This window comes from Staurois parvus, unplaced genomic scaffold (genome assembly GCF_062004578.1).
Source record: "Staurois parvus isolate SC_StPar_1 unplaced genomic scaffold, SC_StPar_1.0 ptg000151l, whole genome shotgun sequence".
Classification (NCBI taxonomy): Eukaryota; Metazoa; Chordata; class Amphibia; order Anura; family Ranidae; genus Staurois; species Staurois parvus.
This window is the reverse complement of record NW_028317947.1, coordinates 1,382,459-1,399,744: the sequence shown is the minus strand read 5'-3', so window position 1 is coordinate 1,399,744 and position 17,286 is coordinate 1,382,459. Positions and strand designations below refer to the sequence as shown.

Here is a 17,286-nt window from a genome sequence, read left to right as displayed (position 1 = left end):
TATATGTTCGTATGTGTGTATGTATGTATGTGTGTGTGTGTATATATATATATATATATATATATGTGTGTGTGTGTATATATATGTATATATGTATGTATGTGTATATATATATATATATATGTGTATGTGTGTGTATATATGTGTGTGTGTGTGTATATATGTATGCATATGTGTGTGTATATATGTATGTATGTGTGTGTGTGTATATATATATATATATATATATATATATATATATATATATATGTATGTGTGTGTATATATGTATGTGTGTGTGTGTGTGTGTGTGTATATATATATATACACACACATACACACATACATAATAATTTTTTTATTTTTTTTTAAATATTGAATATGGCCAAAATTGTAGTATTTCAAATATATGGCAATATATTTGGGAAGAATATTTTGAAATATATTTCAAATATATTTTTCTTCCATGTGGGTGGCATGTCTCACGACTTGTGTATTTGGTAAGAATTTGGATGGGAGTGGGGAGAGGGTGCAGCGGAATAGCTACTAGGAGAAAAAAAGTGTTGTAAATTCCGATAATTTATTACTAGTCCACAGTACCTTCAGCTACAGAGGTCAGTGAGGGCTTGTTAAAGTATACCTTAAGCTAATAGCATCAATGGAAACACACAGCCCCATAGCCTAGGAAGGCACTCCCCTACTCCTTTCTCCTGCTTCCCTCACCTTCTCCAAACTGAAAAACTGGCTGGAGACTGCACTGTCCACTCTTAATTCTTTCATGTGAGTACTGGAAGTTTAGGGAAGCATCAGTGAGGGCAGGAGCCAGCAGCATTGTAAGCAATGTAACCTGCAAGTGCTGGGGTAAGAATTTTAACCAATAGTTTACTGAGGAATGTTTATTTTATTGTGTTCAATGTGTTAAGCTTAATAATGCTGAATGTTAATTACTACTTTAATTTATATAATCTGCCATATGCATTTTATTGTTTACATGCTAATATTACCCTATGTATCAAACAGGCTTTTTTGTTATAAGCATTTTTTAATAAAAAGCTGACCATAAGGCAGATAAAAAAATATACAAATGCATGCAGCTCTGTAATAATTTTGATGATGATAATACACTCCCAGGCTCACCCTGCGCAGGGATTTTCCAGCTAATGGGTCTAAACACCATTAGACTGAGAGTAGAGATCACTGGGGAAGGTTAACTCTGCATATTACACTTTACAAACACAGACAGTAGAGACCACCATGTTTTTTTGTTATTTTTTTTACAAAAGATTTTTATGAAAGGATAGACAACAATAACAGAGTAAGCTCTTGAGAAATAAACTCCTCAAGAAAAAGGCACATAGCTAAGTAACAGAGTAAGAGTAAGATACAGGCATAATAAGAGATACAAACACGTACATGAATAAGGCAGTCAGTAAGAAATACAGAACAACCAAGTTGTTTCCAAAAGTTTAAAGCATATCAAATTATAATAGACCATCAATCAGATGGTAAATGCCGATGTGTTTTCCAAACATCCCACTTTCTGTTGAACAAGTGCATCTTATCTAGCAGTGTATAGTGAATCCGTTCCATGAGCATTACCATGTCCACTTTCTGCAGAACAGACGCCAAAGGAACTGTTGGTGACTTCTAATGAAGGGCAATGGCCCATAAAGATGAGACACAAACCGTGTGGATTAGCCTCATCTCGTCGACAGGAACACCCAAAATGGGAGCAACCAATAAACAAATTTGCATAGACATAATTATCGAAGTTTCTGCCAAGGCAGAAGCCACCACCAAGATTCTATACCATATCGAGAGACTAGGACAAGCCCAGAACACATGTACAAGGGTTCCTAAAACAGAGGTGCAACGTCCCTGGGAACATGACATGTAGTCTAGAGGGGGTATAATACCAGTGAGTTAAAACTTTAAGGGCTGTCTCACGGACTGAGAGAGATTTAGAGCCTCTTAGTATATTATCCACCATGGAATCCCAGTCCAGAGAAAGTAATACCGCAATCTGCCTCCCATTTCTGTCTATACAAGGGGGTAGTAGGGAAGTTGGCATCCAAAGATGAATGATGTAAATCCGAGATGAGACCCCTACATCTGGGAGAGTCACGGCTGATACGTGAGAATTAAAAAAGTGTCTTATCTATCGGTAGTGATATCAAAAAGACTATGTAATGTATCGAAGGAGATATAAGTTCCACCTCTCTGAAAATCAGATAACCTAATAAGGGCCTGATTGTACCACCAATGAAATGTTTGCGGAGACTAAAACGCTGTTGCGAAATTCGGGTCACCAGAAAACGACTAACCGGGTGAAACAGGGGAGATAAGGCACAATTTAATTTTATAGCGGGACCAGAGAATCAATGAGTGACCAACAATCAAATTATAAGTCAACAACAAGCAAGGGGGAATGTTTGGCCACAACAGACCCGATAAATAAAACGGGCGTATTGATTGAGATTCAAATCTGACCCAAGGTACCTGGGAATTAATAGTCGACCATTGAGCAAGTTGAGAAAATCAGCCTGTGGCCACCATGTTTTAACAGAAACATGCACCATTCACAGCATCTGTTGTTGCAAGTTTGATGTTTTATAAGACATTTCTGTATTGCTTGCTACCACTTCCAAACAGGAATGTAACAGAGTTTACAATATGGTAGCTTTCTTCAAAGAGGCAACAAATATTTTATTTTGGGTTAGAGCATTTGAAGATTCAGCTTAAAAATTTTAAAATATTGTTTTCATGAATATAAAAGAAAAAATGGTGCAAGAAAATATTTACAGAAAGGATATTACAAAATAGACATGCAACAGTACAAAACTGGATTTAGGTGAAAAGTGCTTAACAAGGTTCACCTGGTTCTTGATTTCATACAACCCACTGCAGAATAAGTTCAGTTTTATGTATTGGAGTCATGATTACTGTCATGATTGACCCTTAGGATCACCTTTTATTTACAGTGATAGTGGAGAGTTGCAACTGCCAATTGCCTGGACAGGATGTTTACAGAATTAAGATAATCCATTGCTCTGAGGGTGTGCTGAAGTGTTTTAGGATTCTCTAGCAGATACTCTTAGTGCAATTTATTCTAACTTTATCTATATTCCTAGATGACAATCAACATAATATTGAACAGAATGAAATTACAATTTGATAAACACCAAATACGATATTACTCTCATGCGCATTCCACTTTTTAATGCATCACATTCACCTACTGGACATGGTAGCATAGGTGTTCTTGGAGTCTGACCAATTGGTGCATTCTCATACGTCAGTATAATCACTTCTTATGTACTGCATGTAACCCCCTCAGAGTACTAGAATTTTAACAGAGTTGGGGTTGAGCTGTATGAAAGTGAAGTCTTAGGTCAAACAAAACTAGACTTACAGATGTGCTGTGCTTCTAAATGGTTTTATGACAGGGAAGTAGTAAGAGTCTCTGGCTTAACGAGGTTTACGACAACCATTTTTAATAAAGATGTGTTAGAGGCTGTAATGGACTCCGGTAGAGGTTTTATGATGTTGCAATTTAATGATGAAGGTCCTGTACTAAGTATTGTTTATGGTACAGATTTATTTCAATGCACCTTCAAGCTGGTAAGCAGCCCCCGAAGACATAAGGTTTTGGTCTCATCATTTGTGTCAATGTCAGTTTAGAGAAATGTAGGTAGCATTGAGTTGAGAATGACTTCACTATTTTCCACACTCAGTTTGGGGGTCATCAGACATAGAAACAGAGGAGCGATGGCAGAAAAACAACCAAGTGGTCCATCGAGTCTGCCATTTTTGTCTTTTTTTTTTTTTTACATTTTTTTCATACATGTTTTTGTATTTTTTTGTTACATTTTGTCTGAGTATAGATTTATGGGGGAGATATACAAAAACTGGTGCATTCAGAATCTCGTATTAGCTTCTAACATTTGCTTTTTCAGTTATAGCAGAGCTCCAGTCTCCTGTAAAAAAAAAGTCAACTACAAAAACTGTAGCTGCTGACTTTTAAAAACAGTCACCTGTCCCATGATCCAGCGGTGTACTCACTCCAGCCAGGTTCACTGGCCATCCTCTGTCCTCAGCATCTTAAGTGTGCAATACACTATGCCAATGCACATATTTCTGGTTAAAGATGGCTGTAGAGGTAAGCAGGTGCTGCAGGCTGGAACCGAAGACAGCCAAAGCAGAAGAACGTTACTAGCACACCGTGGATCTCCAATGCGGGGCCAAAGCTTTATTTATTGATCACATTGTTACAGGCAAGAACAACGTTTTGGAGTCTCGTAGGACCCCTTCATCAGGCATGTGAGATCCTATGAGGCTCCAAAATGTTGTTCTTTGAGTATGAAAAAAATAAATACACTGGTCAGGCAGCGAAAGGATTAAAATATGAATTGCTGTGTGGAAACTCACTACCTGTACAAAACTTCCATAGTAGATGCTGAATACCCAAAAACAATGGAAACAAGGCTTACAAGGATTACAAATCTTAGATCCCCGTTTCTTAAACTATAGGGAGGGGCCTGAATTGGGTGTCTGCTGTATTTGGGTTGGGTCACATGTTGTGGCATTTCTGGCAAGATAAACAGGTATTTTTGATACTCACTGAAAATGTCCTCAGCCTAAAACCTGATTCCTTAACCACATCCAAGTAATGGTAAGCTGCAAAACATTACATTTACGGTATGTTTTTGGTTTCCTGCCCCTTTCGCTACTTGTCTGTTTGTTTTTGTTTTTTTGCTAGCTGTTTTACATTTTTTACCATTTAATTGTAAACTTTTTGCAATTTTTGCTCTTTTTGTGTCTGATGCAATAATAATCGATAATTTTCTTATTTGAGTGCTCAGATGAAAACATTTAAGAAGCCCTGCGTTAGATTAACTGTTTCCCCTCCACCATATAGCAGAAATACTGCTACAGGGCGGCAGAGGTGTGCAAAATCGTGTGTATGCATGTGTATATATATGTATATGTATATATATGTGTGTATATATATATGTGTGTGTGTGTGTGTGTATATATATATATATATATATATATATATATATATATATATATATTAGTGTGATTTTGCATTTCCGGGTAGGGGGCACGCACGCTCCCTACCCGTGCCGCCATTCGCAGCTGTCAATCACTGGGTCCCGGCCAGTGATTACTTGGTGATAAACAGAGCCATACAAAGCAGTGTGCTTACAGTGATACACAGACACCACCCACATAGTAAAACAGTACACAGTTAACCCTTTGAACGCCCCAGATGGTAACCCCTTCCTGCCCAGTGCCATTAGTACAGTGTCAGTGCTTTTTGTTAGCACTGATCACTGTATTGGTGTCACTGGGGATGTCAGTGACACCAAATCAGTTCCCCCCAGTGTCAGAATGCCCACTGCGGTCCCGCTATAAGTCGCTGATCACCGCCATTACAAGTGAAAAGAGAAAAATAATTCTAGTATCTATACCGCCATTTCTAAATGCTATAACTTTCACGTAAACCAATTAATTTACACGTATTGAGATTTTTTTTATTATCAAAGACATGTCGCAGAATACATTTTGGCCTAAATATATGCTGAAATTTGACTTTTTTAATTTTTTTTACTGGACATGTTTAATAGCAAAAAGTAAAAAATATTGTTTTTTTTTCTCACAATTTTCGGTCTTTTTTTGTTTTTAGTGCAAAAAAAAAATGCAAAGGCGATCAAATACCACCGAAAGAAAACTCTATTTTTGGGGAAAAAAAAGGATATAAATTTAATTTGGGTGCAGTGTTGCATGACCGCGCTATTGTCACTTGTAACGCAACACCGTATCACAGAAAAAGGCCTGGTCAGGAAGGGGGGGTAAATCCTCTGGAGGGCAAGTGGTTAAAGCCCGTTTGAAGTAGAAAGAAGTAAAAAAAAAACCCAGATATACGGTTAGATAGACGTTGTACTAACAATGTCCATTTTCAGTCCCAACTCTACTTTTCTGTTACGACAGTTGTGCGCTGTTTCTAAACTTGACTGGTGAGTCCAATAGCCACCAGATGCATACCTGGGAGGCTGAAGATGGCCCTTTGCACAAGAGTATGGATCAGTACACCTATGTAAATGAGGCCTTTATAGAAAGGGCCACTCCATTTGTGGTGTTCTGTTCTCTAAGCCAGGAAGCCAGTTTCACAAGTCTCCTTTCCAACAACAAAGTGCACAGAGTGTATCTGATACAACACCGTATTGGTGAATTCCACTGTCTGCAAGGTGAAGCCAGTCACCATTGCAAATGGCACAAAGTCATGGGTATGTTAGATGGTATCCTATCACCTTTCACATGTTTCCTGCTGTACTTCAGACAGTCTGATCCCTTGATATCTGGACTGGGCTTCCCATGATTCAGATTTCGGTGGAAGTCTCCTCGTGCATGGTGAAATGCTGTGCAAAAAACATCTGCGGAAGTTGCGGGATGTCAGGTTGTAGAGCAAGGGAGTAAGACAAGCACTGAGATAATAGAAGCAATTGGTGATAGGTTGCAGTGTGATATAAGAACGGTAGTAACTCTCTGTCCATTGATCCTTAGAACGCAGTATAGTCATCAGCCGCCGTGCCTGGAATGGCAGCCAACAAACAGCTAGCACACCCACAATCCAACCTGAAAGTAGAAAATAATTGTTATAATACACATGCAGAACTACTGTATACGCATAATACGCCAATAAATATTCTTAATTCTCTTCACATAAAAAGAGGTTATTCATATACACAAGTTTAAGTGGAATTCTCCTTTAAAAATTCAAAAAAAAGATGAGCTTTCTTATATATACTGCATGTTGAAATGCGTTTTTATTACAAAATATATGAAAAATATTTTTACAAATATATTTCAAATATACTCTGTCTTTAAAAATACAAATCTACATTTTTTGCATTTACAAATATATGTTAAAATGTCTTTTTTATATGTTTAAAAAATCTGAAGAATCAATTTAAAAAAAAAAATATATATATATATATATATATATATATATATATTTATTTTTTTTTTTTTAACATATAAAAAAAGTCACTTTAACATATATTTGTAAATGAAAACTGTAGATTTGTATTTTTTAAGACGTACAGTATATTTGAAATGTATTTTTAAAAATTTTTCATATATTTTGTAATAAAAGGCATTTCAACATGCAATATATATATTGAAATATATTGAATATGGCCACAAATTGTAGCATTTCAAATGTATGTCAATATATTTGGGAAGAATATTTTTTAAATATATTTCAAATATAATTTTCTTCCATATGGTAACAGTTGGCCTGGGGAGGAATAATGCACCTAACTATGTGTTATTAATATTTTGGTACAACAACTCTTATCAATATTTTTACTTTTTAGATATGGTTTGGATTTACTCCTGAAGAAGTGAAATGAAATTCACGAAACGCGTTAAATTGCCAGATACATTGTTACATATATATTATTATTGGTATTATATATGTACAATAATACTGGAATTATGTATGAATTTATACATTATAAATCGGCTATCATTTAAACTGGATTTTATTGTGATGAGATATGCATTTTTGTATCAAACCTACATTTATGTGCATTCAATTTCTTATGCAGTGTGTGATGTACTTCACTTAAAGTCCCAGAGCAAATACAGAAAACTATTGTGTATAAAGTGAAGATAGAAATTGTTGAACTGACATTGATGACTTTGATGTAGAGGTGCAAAGTCTGGGGCTTTAAACCTTATAACGTTCCACTGATTTACTGAACTGGAACATTTGTGCAGCCAGTAAAGTCTGAAATGTATTAAAGGGAAACATCTAATGTAAAATGACACCAGAATTTGAGCAGGAGGGAGGATTTGTTCTGGGAGGGGGGATTGGGGGTGGAGGGGAGCATTTCTTCTAAGAAGGGGGGGGGATCGGGGAAAGAAGGATTTGTGCCGGGGAGAGATTTGGAGGGGGAAAGGATTTGTGCAGGGAGGAGAAGATTGTGTTGGGAGGGGGAATTGGGGGAGGTGGGGGGAGGACTTGTCCTTACACAGGGGATTTGGGGGATAGAGTAGGATTTGTTCTGGGGGAATTTTTCCTGTAAAAGGAAGAGGATTTGTGTTGGGAGGGGAGATTGGAAGGGACTTGTGCTGGAAAGGAGGATAGGCAGAAGGATTTGTGCTGGGAGGGGGGATTTGGGGTAGGATTAGTTTTGGGGGATTTTGTTGGGAAAGGAGGAGGATTTGTGTTGGGAGGGGACTTGGGAATTTGTACAAAGAGGGGAGAATTGGGGTTTGGAGTAGGATTTGTTCTGGAAGGGGTCTGCTATGCAGAGCCATACAAAGCAGTGTGCAGGAGCTGACGAGATAGATCTGTGTTGTTTATACACAGGTCTCTCCCTTGTGTATGATTTTGCGGACCCCTGCCGCCCTGTAGCAGTATTTCTGCTATAGGGCGGCACGGAAGCGGTTAACCTCCCCCACTGTAACACCCACTGTTTGCCACCATGTGGTGGGCACACCACAATACTATTCTCCCTGGGGTTCCCAAAGGTGCCTCAGGTTTCTTACAATCCAAGCAATGCCCCTGGTACTGAGGAAGATTGCCCCCTCCGGCCATCATAATTTAACCACATTCACTTTTTAACCACCAGACCATTCAGACTTGGGAATGCAGGGAACTGTCAGACTCTCATTTGCTGTGTTAATCATCTATAAATTTGACATTCAAAGTACAGTACAAAAACTGAGATAGTCATGCATTATCAATTACAGCACCCAAAAAGACAGAAAAAAGTAGATAAAACCAGGGCGTTACCATACTCATACGCTCATAAAAAACTCGGCATGTATATGTAACATAATGTGGCTCAGGGTGTAGCTAAGACAAACCTGATCCCTAGGCCATACCGCTGACAAATATAAAGATTTATATACCTATATATTTGTCAGTAGTATGGCCTAGGGATCAGGTTTGTCTTAGCTACACCCTGAGCCACATTATGTTACATATACATGCCGAGTTTTTTTTATGAGCGTATGAGTATGGTAACTCCCTGGTTTTATCTACTTTTTGTATAAATAAAATCAAAAGTCTTCGTCAGTTTTTTTTTTTTTTTTTTCCTTTTTGGGTGCTGTGATTGATAATGTGTGACTATCTGAGATTTCATACTGTTCTTTGAATACACTTGTTAACCACACTGACGTTTTGCCGCGTGCTGTAGGTCGCTATCTCCCTGAAATGTCCCTCAGTTGGACGGGATAAGATGGTACTTTTTGAGATAAGAATATATATTTGTATAGAATTTGTCTTTTCTAAACCGGAATATAGTGTCACTTTAAGAGCTGTAATATCTAAGCATGAACTAGGTGACATACCAGAAAATGAGCTGCCTTATTTCACCAATTTTCTAATCCAGACATACCGGTAAAACAGCACAGACAGGTTTTGACATTTTTTTTCTGCCGCAGTTAAAGTAATACAGCTTGGTTAAGGACTAGCTCACCCTGTGACTAGATGGCAAAGAATAGGAAAACACGGATGAGACAGCTCCTTATGGAATATACACTGCTCAAAAAAATGAAAGGAACACTTTGAAAACACATCAGATCTCAATGGGGAAAAATCTCCTGCTGGATATCTGTACTGATATGGACTGGGTAATGTGTTAGGAACATAAGGATACCCCATTGTTTGATGGAAATGAAATTTATCAACCTACAGAGGACTGAATTCAAAGTCACCCCAAAAATAAGAGTGAAAAAAATGATTCAGCAGGCTAGTCCATTTTGCTGAAATTTCATTGCAGCAACTCAGAATGGGTACTCAGTAGTTCATATGGCCCCCACGTGCTTGTATGCATGCCTGACAATGTCCGATCATGCTCCTAATGAGACGGCGGATGGTGTCCTGGGGTATTTCCTCCCAGATCTGGACCAGGGCATCACTGAGCTCCTGGACAGTCTGAGGTGCAACCTGGTGGTGTTGGATGGACTGAAACATGATATCCCAGAGCTGTTCTATTGGATTTAGGTCAGGCGAGTGTGGGGGCCATTCAATGGTATCAATTCCTTCATCCTCCAGGAACTGCCTGCATACTCTTGCCACATGAGGCTGGGCATTGTCGTGCACCAGGAGGAACTGAGGAGCCACTGCACCAGTGTAGGGTCTGACAATGTGTCCAAGGATTTCATCCCGATACCTAATGGCAGTCTGGGTGCCATTGTCTAGCCTGTAGAGGTCTGTGCGTCCCTCCATGGATATGCCTCCCCAGACCATCACTGACCCACCACCAAATGGACATGCTGAATGATGTTCCAGGCAGCATAATGGTCTCCACGGCTTCTCCAGACCCTTTCACGTCTGTCACAGGTTCTCAGGGAGAACCTGCTCTCATTGAAAAGCACAGGGCACTAGTGGTGGACCTGCCAATTCTGGTGTTCAATGGCAAATGCCAGTCAGGCTCTATGGTGCCGGGCAGTGAGCACAGGGCCCACTAGAGGACATCAGGCTCTCAGGCCACCCTCATGAAGTCTGTTTCTGATTGTTTGGTCAGAGACATTCACACCAGTGGCCTGCTAGAGGTCATTTTGTAGGGCTCTGGCAGTGTTCATCCTGTTCATCCTTGCACAAAGGAGCAGATACCGGTCTTACTCATGGGTTAAGAACCTTCTACGGCCCTGTCCAGCTCTCCTAGAGTAACTGCCGGTCTCCTGTAATCTCCTTCATGCTCTTGAGACTGTGCTGGGAGACACAGCAAACCTTCTGGCAATGGCACGTATTGATGTGCCATCCTGGAGGAGTTGGACTGCCTGTGCAACCTCTGTAGGGTCCAGGTATCGCCTCATGCTACTAGTAGTGACACTGAGCCTAGCCAAATGCAAAATTAGTGAAAAAAATGTCAGTGGCCTCCACCTGTAAAACCATTCCTGTTTTGGGGGTTGTCACCTTCACAGAAATTATCATCATTACCATAAAACAAATAAAAAAATTGATTGTATGAAAATGGAAAATTCTTCATCTGTGTGAAAATCTAATGTTTTTCACTTGCCATGCCCCCAGTATGTTTTTTTTTTTTCAACAATGTTCTACATGTTGTCCCAGCATCAGAATATAATGTATTTACATGCATTTTCTGGTTCTCCAAAAAAACTTGGGATCTACTTAGCATTACTAAAGAGAAGGAATTCCAGACTAAGGAGATTTCTGTTTGTATTTTAGCAATGTTTTTGCTTGGGCTTGTCCTTCAAGTGAGAATGAACTTAAAAATATCTCCTAAAATATCTCCTATCTTTCATATTAATTTAAAAACAGTATAATTTTATTGTATAATATACAAGGTGGATTAAAAAGTTTTGAGGCTTGTATTGTAACACACGAACGGATGGCAGCACTAGGCTGCACGCACAGTCACAGGGAGGACCGACCTTCATAAGGCAGTGTGCCAAAAGACATCGTCCTGTGTACATCGGGAGCTGTGCAACTGGTGCTATTCTGACCATGTGTGTTACCACATCTGCTATTTCATCATAGAGTTAAAACAGGGAGCAAACATGAAATTCTGCACAAAACCTGTACACCTAAAGTTCATCTGTAATAATCAGTAATGATCCTCGACATGCACAAGTGCCAAATGGTTTCAACAATTTCAAGGGTTGAGCTTGTTGAAAATCTTCCTAATTTTTTGTCATCTTCCAATGATGTTCTTCTGCTCTTGAAGTGTGCTCAGAACACCTCGAACGACTCATTGCAGCATCGCCATAAACTTGCTGGATCATGTCAAATGTCTCTGTGGCAGATTTGCCCAGTTTCATCCAGAATATCACATTTGCTCTTTGTTCAGCTAACTTTCTGTCCATGATAAAATAGCAGATGTGGTAACACACGTGGTCAGAATAACACCAGTTGCACAGCTCCCAATGTACACAGAAAGATGTCTTTCTGCACACTGACTTATGAAGGTCAGTGCAGGCAGTCTATAAAAGTAAATGGATACACAACAGTTGTACAGAATCATCTGCCCAGCCAAATTTGACAGGTATACAGGGACAGGTGCATGGCCTGGGTGCACAGTCTCTGCCTCAAGGACTGTGCACCTGTCCCTGTGTACCTGCCAGATTTGGCTGTGTGGGTGAATCTATACAGCCAATGCCTATCTATTTACATATATAGACAGCCTACACACAGCTCAGAGCTAGTAGAAAAAGATCACTCTACATGCTGTAGAGAGGTGAGCATCCATGCGAACGAGCGTTAACACTTCCTTAAATGTGTAAATGTAACCCTTTTTTTTGTATTTTCACCTTTCCTGTGCTGGGATACACTTCTCCTGTGTTTAAATATACACTATATTGTCAAAGTATTTGGACACCCCTCCAAATCATTGGATTCAGGTGTTCCAATCACCTCCATGGCCACAGGTGTATAAAATCAAGCACCTAGGCATGCAGACTGCTTCTACAAACATTTGTGAAATAATGGGTCACTCTCAAGAGCTCAGTGAGTTCAAGCATGGTACCGTGATAGGTTGTCACCTGTGCAATAAGTCCAACTGTGATATTTCCTTCCTACTAAATATTCCATGGTCAACTGTTAGTGGTATTATAACAAGTGGAAGCAACCAGGGCAAACAGCAATGAAGTGGTAGGCCATGTAAAATGATAGAGCGGGGTAGCGCATGCTGAAGCGCACAGTGCACAGAAGTCGCCAACTCTCTGCAGAATAAATAGCTAAAGACCTCCAAAGTTCATGTGGCCTTCAAATTAGCACAACAACAGTGTGTAGAGAGCTTCATGGAATGGGTTTCCATGGTCGAGCAGCTGCATCCAAGCCTTACATCACCAAGTGCAATGCAAAGCGACAGATGCAGTGGTGTAAAACACACCGCCACTGGACTCTAGAGCAGTGGAGACATGTTCTCTGGAGTAACAAATCACACTTCTCTGTCTGGCAATCTGATGAATGTGTCTGGGTTTGGCGGTTGCCAGAATGGTACTTGCCTGATTGCATTGTGCCAAGTGTAAAGTTTGGTGGAGGGGGGATTGTGCTGTGGGGTTGTTTTTCAGGGGTTGGGCTTGGTCCCTTAGTTCCAGTGAAGGTAATAATTAAGGCGTCAGCATACCAAGATATTTTGGACAATTTCATGGTCCCAACTTTGCGGGAACAGTTTGGGGATGGTCCCTTCCTGTTCCAATATGACTGCACACCAGTGCACAAAGCAAGGTCCATAAAGACATGGATAAGCAAGTTTGGGGTGGAAGAACTTGACTGGCCTGCATAGAGTCCTGACCTCAACCTGATAGAACACCTTTGGGATGAATTAGAGTGAAGACTGTGAGCCAGGCCTTCTCGTTGGACATCAGTGCCTCACCTCACAAATGCACTTCTGGAAGAATAGTCAAACATTCCCATAGACACATTCCTAAACCTTCTGGACAGCCTTCCCAGAAGAGTTGAAGCTGTTATAGCTGCAAAGGGTGGGCCAACTCAATATTGAACCCTACGGACTAAAACTGGGATGCCATTAAAACTCATGTGCATATAAAGCCAGGTGTTCTAATACTTTTGGTAATATAGTGTATATCTTTCAATCAAATTATGTTGGGTAGGAGGATGTCCATAGAGCCACTCACAGAGCACATTTCAGCCTGTTCCTGATTAAATTCTCTCTGCGTATGTCCAGTTTTAGGGACTATTTAGTTTTCATAGAGATAATCCAAGAGGTCCGTTTTTTCTTACTATCATTCAAATAGGTTTCTCTATTCTCATCATATTGCATACTTCCATTATTTATTTCTGGATCCATAGGGCTATGGTAGAATACCAATGACTGAGGATAAGTGCTCTGGTCACACAGATGAAAAATTTGAGCAATGATTTTTTGGCTACTGAAATCGATCCAGGAAACGTTGAGAGTAGTGCAATTTCTAGATTGCATTGAACCATGATGGACATGACTTTCAGTTGGACTGACCTTTTAAAAACTTCTTTACTGTGCTGAGCTTCAAAATGTGCATATGGTCCCATTCTCACCACCGCATTACATTGCATGTTAAGAGAAAATATACATGTGTCTTCAATATTCTTGGTTAAGGACATGACAGGATGCAAAGATGCATACAAATGCAAGGAAAATACATGGGAAATGCATAAAAACATTTATCTTTCTGTGTTGCTGTATGTTTTTGAACGTACATTTTTAAAAACATCCCAACTCGAAAATGCTTTGGTGAGGACTGTACCACTGAAAACATTGCAGTGTGGGGCAGTGTAAATAAGCCTTAAAGTATAAGTGAAGGCAAATTTTTTTTTTTAATTTTGGATATGATGGGAAGTATTAAACCCTTTGACAACCTTTTATTGCTGTCTGTCTCCTCAGTGGGAAGATTCACCATTCTGTTGACCCTGGTGACCATTGTTAAATAGAAAGTCAGGGGAAAGCCAGAATTTTAGGTTGGATGTACACCATTTCCATAGCATTCAATTGCATTGGCACATGTTTAATGCATTCATGTTGACATGCAATGACATTTTTTTAAGTCATTGCCTTGATGCATTGATGGTGTTTTTTCTGTTCACAGCCAAAGCAGCACACTGTGGTGTCCTAATGCAATGCAGTCCATTTAAATGCAGCTGATTCCATTTTCACCCAGCACATACTAGTGCAATGAGTTCATAAAAATTGGGTCTATTGGAATCATGTTGGCCTGTAATTGCATTGGCTTGTAGCTCAACCCATGTTCTGTGAATAGAGCTGTCACCAGAACAAGAGATGGGGCTAAGTCTTCCAGTGTGGACATCTATTTCCCTGATAACTGTACACAGTAAGAGGGAAGCCCTCCTCACTTTGCAGAAATTTCCTCTCCTTTCCTATTGTGTCTTTAGGACAAGTAAAAAGAAATTTCCACAACTGGACACATGGGCCAATAATATGACAGGATTTTTAATGTCCCCTCACTGTTTCCAAAATAAAATGAAAATAAATAGTTTGACTCGTACTCACCAAGAAGCTTGGCATTTTGCCTGCGCACTGTTGTATGACCACCAGGGAAATGGCCCAATAGCTGAATGGATCCATTGGGTCCTGTGATTTCCAGAGTTGTATTACTCTGCAAAGCTTTCCTCATCCTCCAGCAAGTTACAACCACCACCATCAACACTCCTAGATACGTTATGAAGGATATGCAGACACTTGTAGTAAAAAGTCCCATCCATTGGTGTAATGGAGTGCACACCTGCACTTCAAAGGGCTCCTCCTTGATAGCTTTCACATTAATAGTTTCCAAGCCTATTGAAAACAGTATGGGCAGCCCAGCCAAAAAAGAAGCTAGCCATATTAAGCATATCCGAAGGCGCACCCTCGAGGACTGGCGCAGATGGAGGCTTAGTGGCTGGCAAGTGGCACGGTGTCTCTCACAGCTTAAGGACAACACATTAAAAATTGCAGAGTAACAGAGCACTTCCCACACGTAGTAGAAGCCAGAACAGCCAATGGCTCCAAGTGGCCATGGGAAGGAGCTCCAGATGCTGCCATATAACTCAGCTGGAATGCCAAGTGCCAACTGTAAAATATCACAGGATGCCAGACTGCACATGTGATAACTGAGAGAGGTATGGACTCCACGCCGACCACGTATGCTCTGCAGTACTCTAATAACTAGAGTGTTTCCTAGGATTCCAGCCAAAAGCAATAGGATATAAACCACTGACACTAAAGTCTTGGCACAGTTACTGAGCCTAACTGGTGTCTCAGGGGTTGCTCTTACTGGAGGCATTGATATAGGAAGATCCCGGCTGGCAATAAAAAAACACAGCTTCCTAATGCACACAAAAAATGGATTGGAACAGTATATTCGAAGACTTTATCCTTGACTTATATCAGCCTGTCTTCCTTTTCCAACCTATATGTCCAAGGTAATCATCAACCACACAGTTTCCAGTTCATCTCCCTTGTACAATTAGTTGCTAGGATAATCAAGAGTCAACCACAGCTTCTGTTCCCTTCTCTTCCCTTCTCTTCTCTTCATCGAGTCTAGTCAAGGAAGACGTCATTCCATCATATCAACTCATTACTGAATCTTCCAATAATGATGGATGAGTGTTTGATGTTATTTCCGCCAGCCTACCCGCTTTGGTTGTCTGAAGTTTTTGTGCGTCAATCTATTTCCATGGTTCTGCTTTTGGCTTCTTCTGTTTATTCTTTAGATTTTTTTATATCACACCCTGCTTCCCTCAATGAGCTTTCTTCACAGACGGGATAACAGGATGTTAGTGTTAGAGATTTCAGAACTAAAAGTTACTCGCTAGGTCATAGATTTTGCACACAAATGTGTTTGTGTAGTCTCTTGCCCTTAAAATGACATCCCTATTGTGAAGAAATAGGACATACTTTACAGCCAATTACCATTTATTTTTGATTTTGTAAGGACCCTACATACAGCAATGCAAATATTGATGATGATGTACAAAATGTAGTAGCCGGAACAACCATAATTTGGTTTAGTAGGGTCTGGTAAGTGAACGATGATTGCTGCATGTCAGACTGTTCTCCATTCAGCAGGGGAATATACACTCACTGGCCTCTGTATTAGGTACACCTGTTCAATTGCTTGGTAACACAAATTGCTAATCAGCCAATCACATGGCAGCAACTCAATGCATTTAGGCATGTAGACGTGGTGAAGATGACTTGCTGAAGTTCAAACCAAGCATCAGAATGGGGAAGAAAGGGGATTTAAGTTACTTTGAATGTGGCAAGATTGTTGGTGCCAGATGGGCTGGTCCGAGTATTTCCAAAACTGCTGATCTACTCAGATTTTCATGCACAGCCATCTCTAGGGCTTACAGAGAAAGTTTACAGTCAAAGTCTGTTCAAACTTTTTAATAGTATCCTGCAGGTGGCCTACATAAAATCCATGGTCTATGAATACAAACCATGTGTGCTATACTGTAATCCAAGACAAGGTGTTTACAGGTAAGTCAAAATTCCTGTTTTTAAATACATGTATTATAAATAACTGAATCAGTTTTTATATAGGTTGCTCTAATCCCCTGAATAGTCGAGGGGGGGGGGGTGTTTCTCTGCTCGCCAACTGGGGCTGTACTACATTGCAAATGCTGTCAGTCTAAGGCTGGAAACCTGCTGACCACAGAAAAGTCATGCCAAGATTTGATTTGCCAAGGGTCCCATTGAACTCCATGGGGGAGAGTGTATCCTGTAATTAAATTCTGATCACTCTGAAAGCTAAAAGGGAAACAACTATCTAAAATGTAGGCAAACTGGGTGCTGTCATTGGGGACATGTACCAATGCAAAAT

At 39.9% G+C, this 17,286-nt stretch overlaps 1 protein-coding gene across 1 annotated transcript; it reads right to left on the bottom strand.

Annotated features, from left to right (window-relative positions):
- Positions 1-5,540: 5,540 nt before the first annotated feature.
- On the bottom strand, positions 5,541-15,762 carry LOC149463809 (G protein-coupled receptor 39-like). Its single transcript, XM_089674708.1, has 2 exons — positions 14,973-15,762; positions 5,541-6,618 (listed from the first exon to the last, which is right to left on the bottom strand). Exons 1-2 carry the CDS (start codon positions 15,742-15,744, stop codon positions 6,290-6,292), a joined length of 1,101 nt encoding a protein of 366 aa, XP_089530834.1. The 5' UTR covers positions 15,745-15,762; the 3' UTR covers positions 5,541-6,289.
- Positions 15,763-17,286: the final 1,524 nt, after the last annotated feature.

Bases quoted from the DNA above. Each gene is read 5' to 3' on its own strand.
- LOC149463809 (XM_089674708.1), bottom strand. From the start codon at position 15,744: ATGCCTCCAGTAAGAGCAACCCCTGAGACACCAGTTAGGCTCAGTAAC. The intron at 6,619-14,972 runs GTGAGTACGAGT...TTCTACTTTCAG, and splicing joins GCAAAATGCCAAGCTTCTTG to GTTGGATTGTGGGTGTGCTA.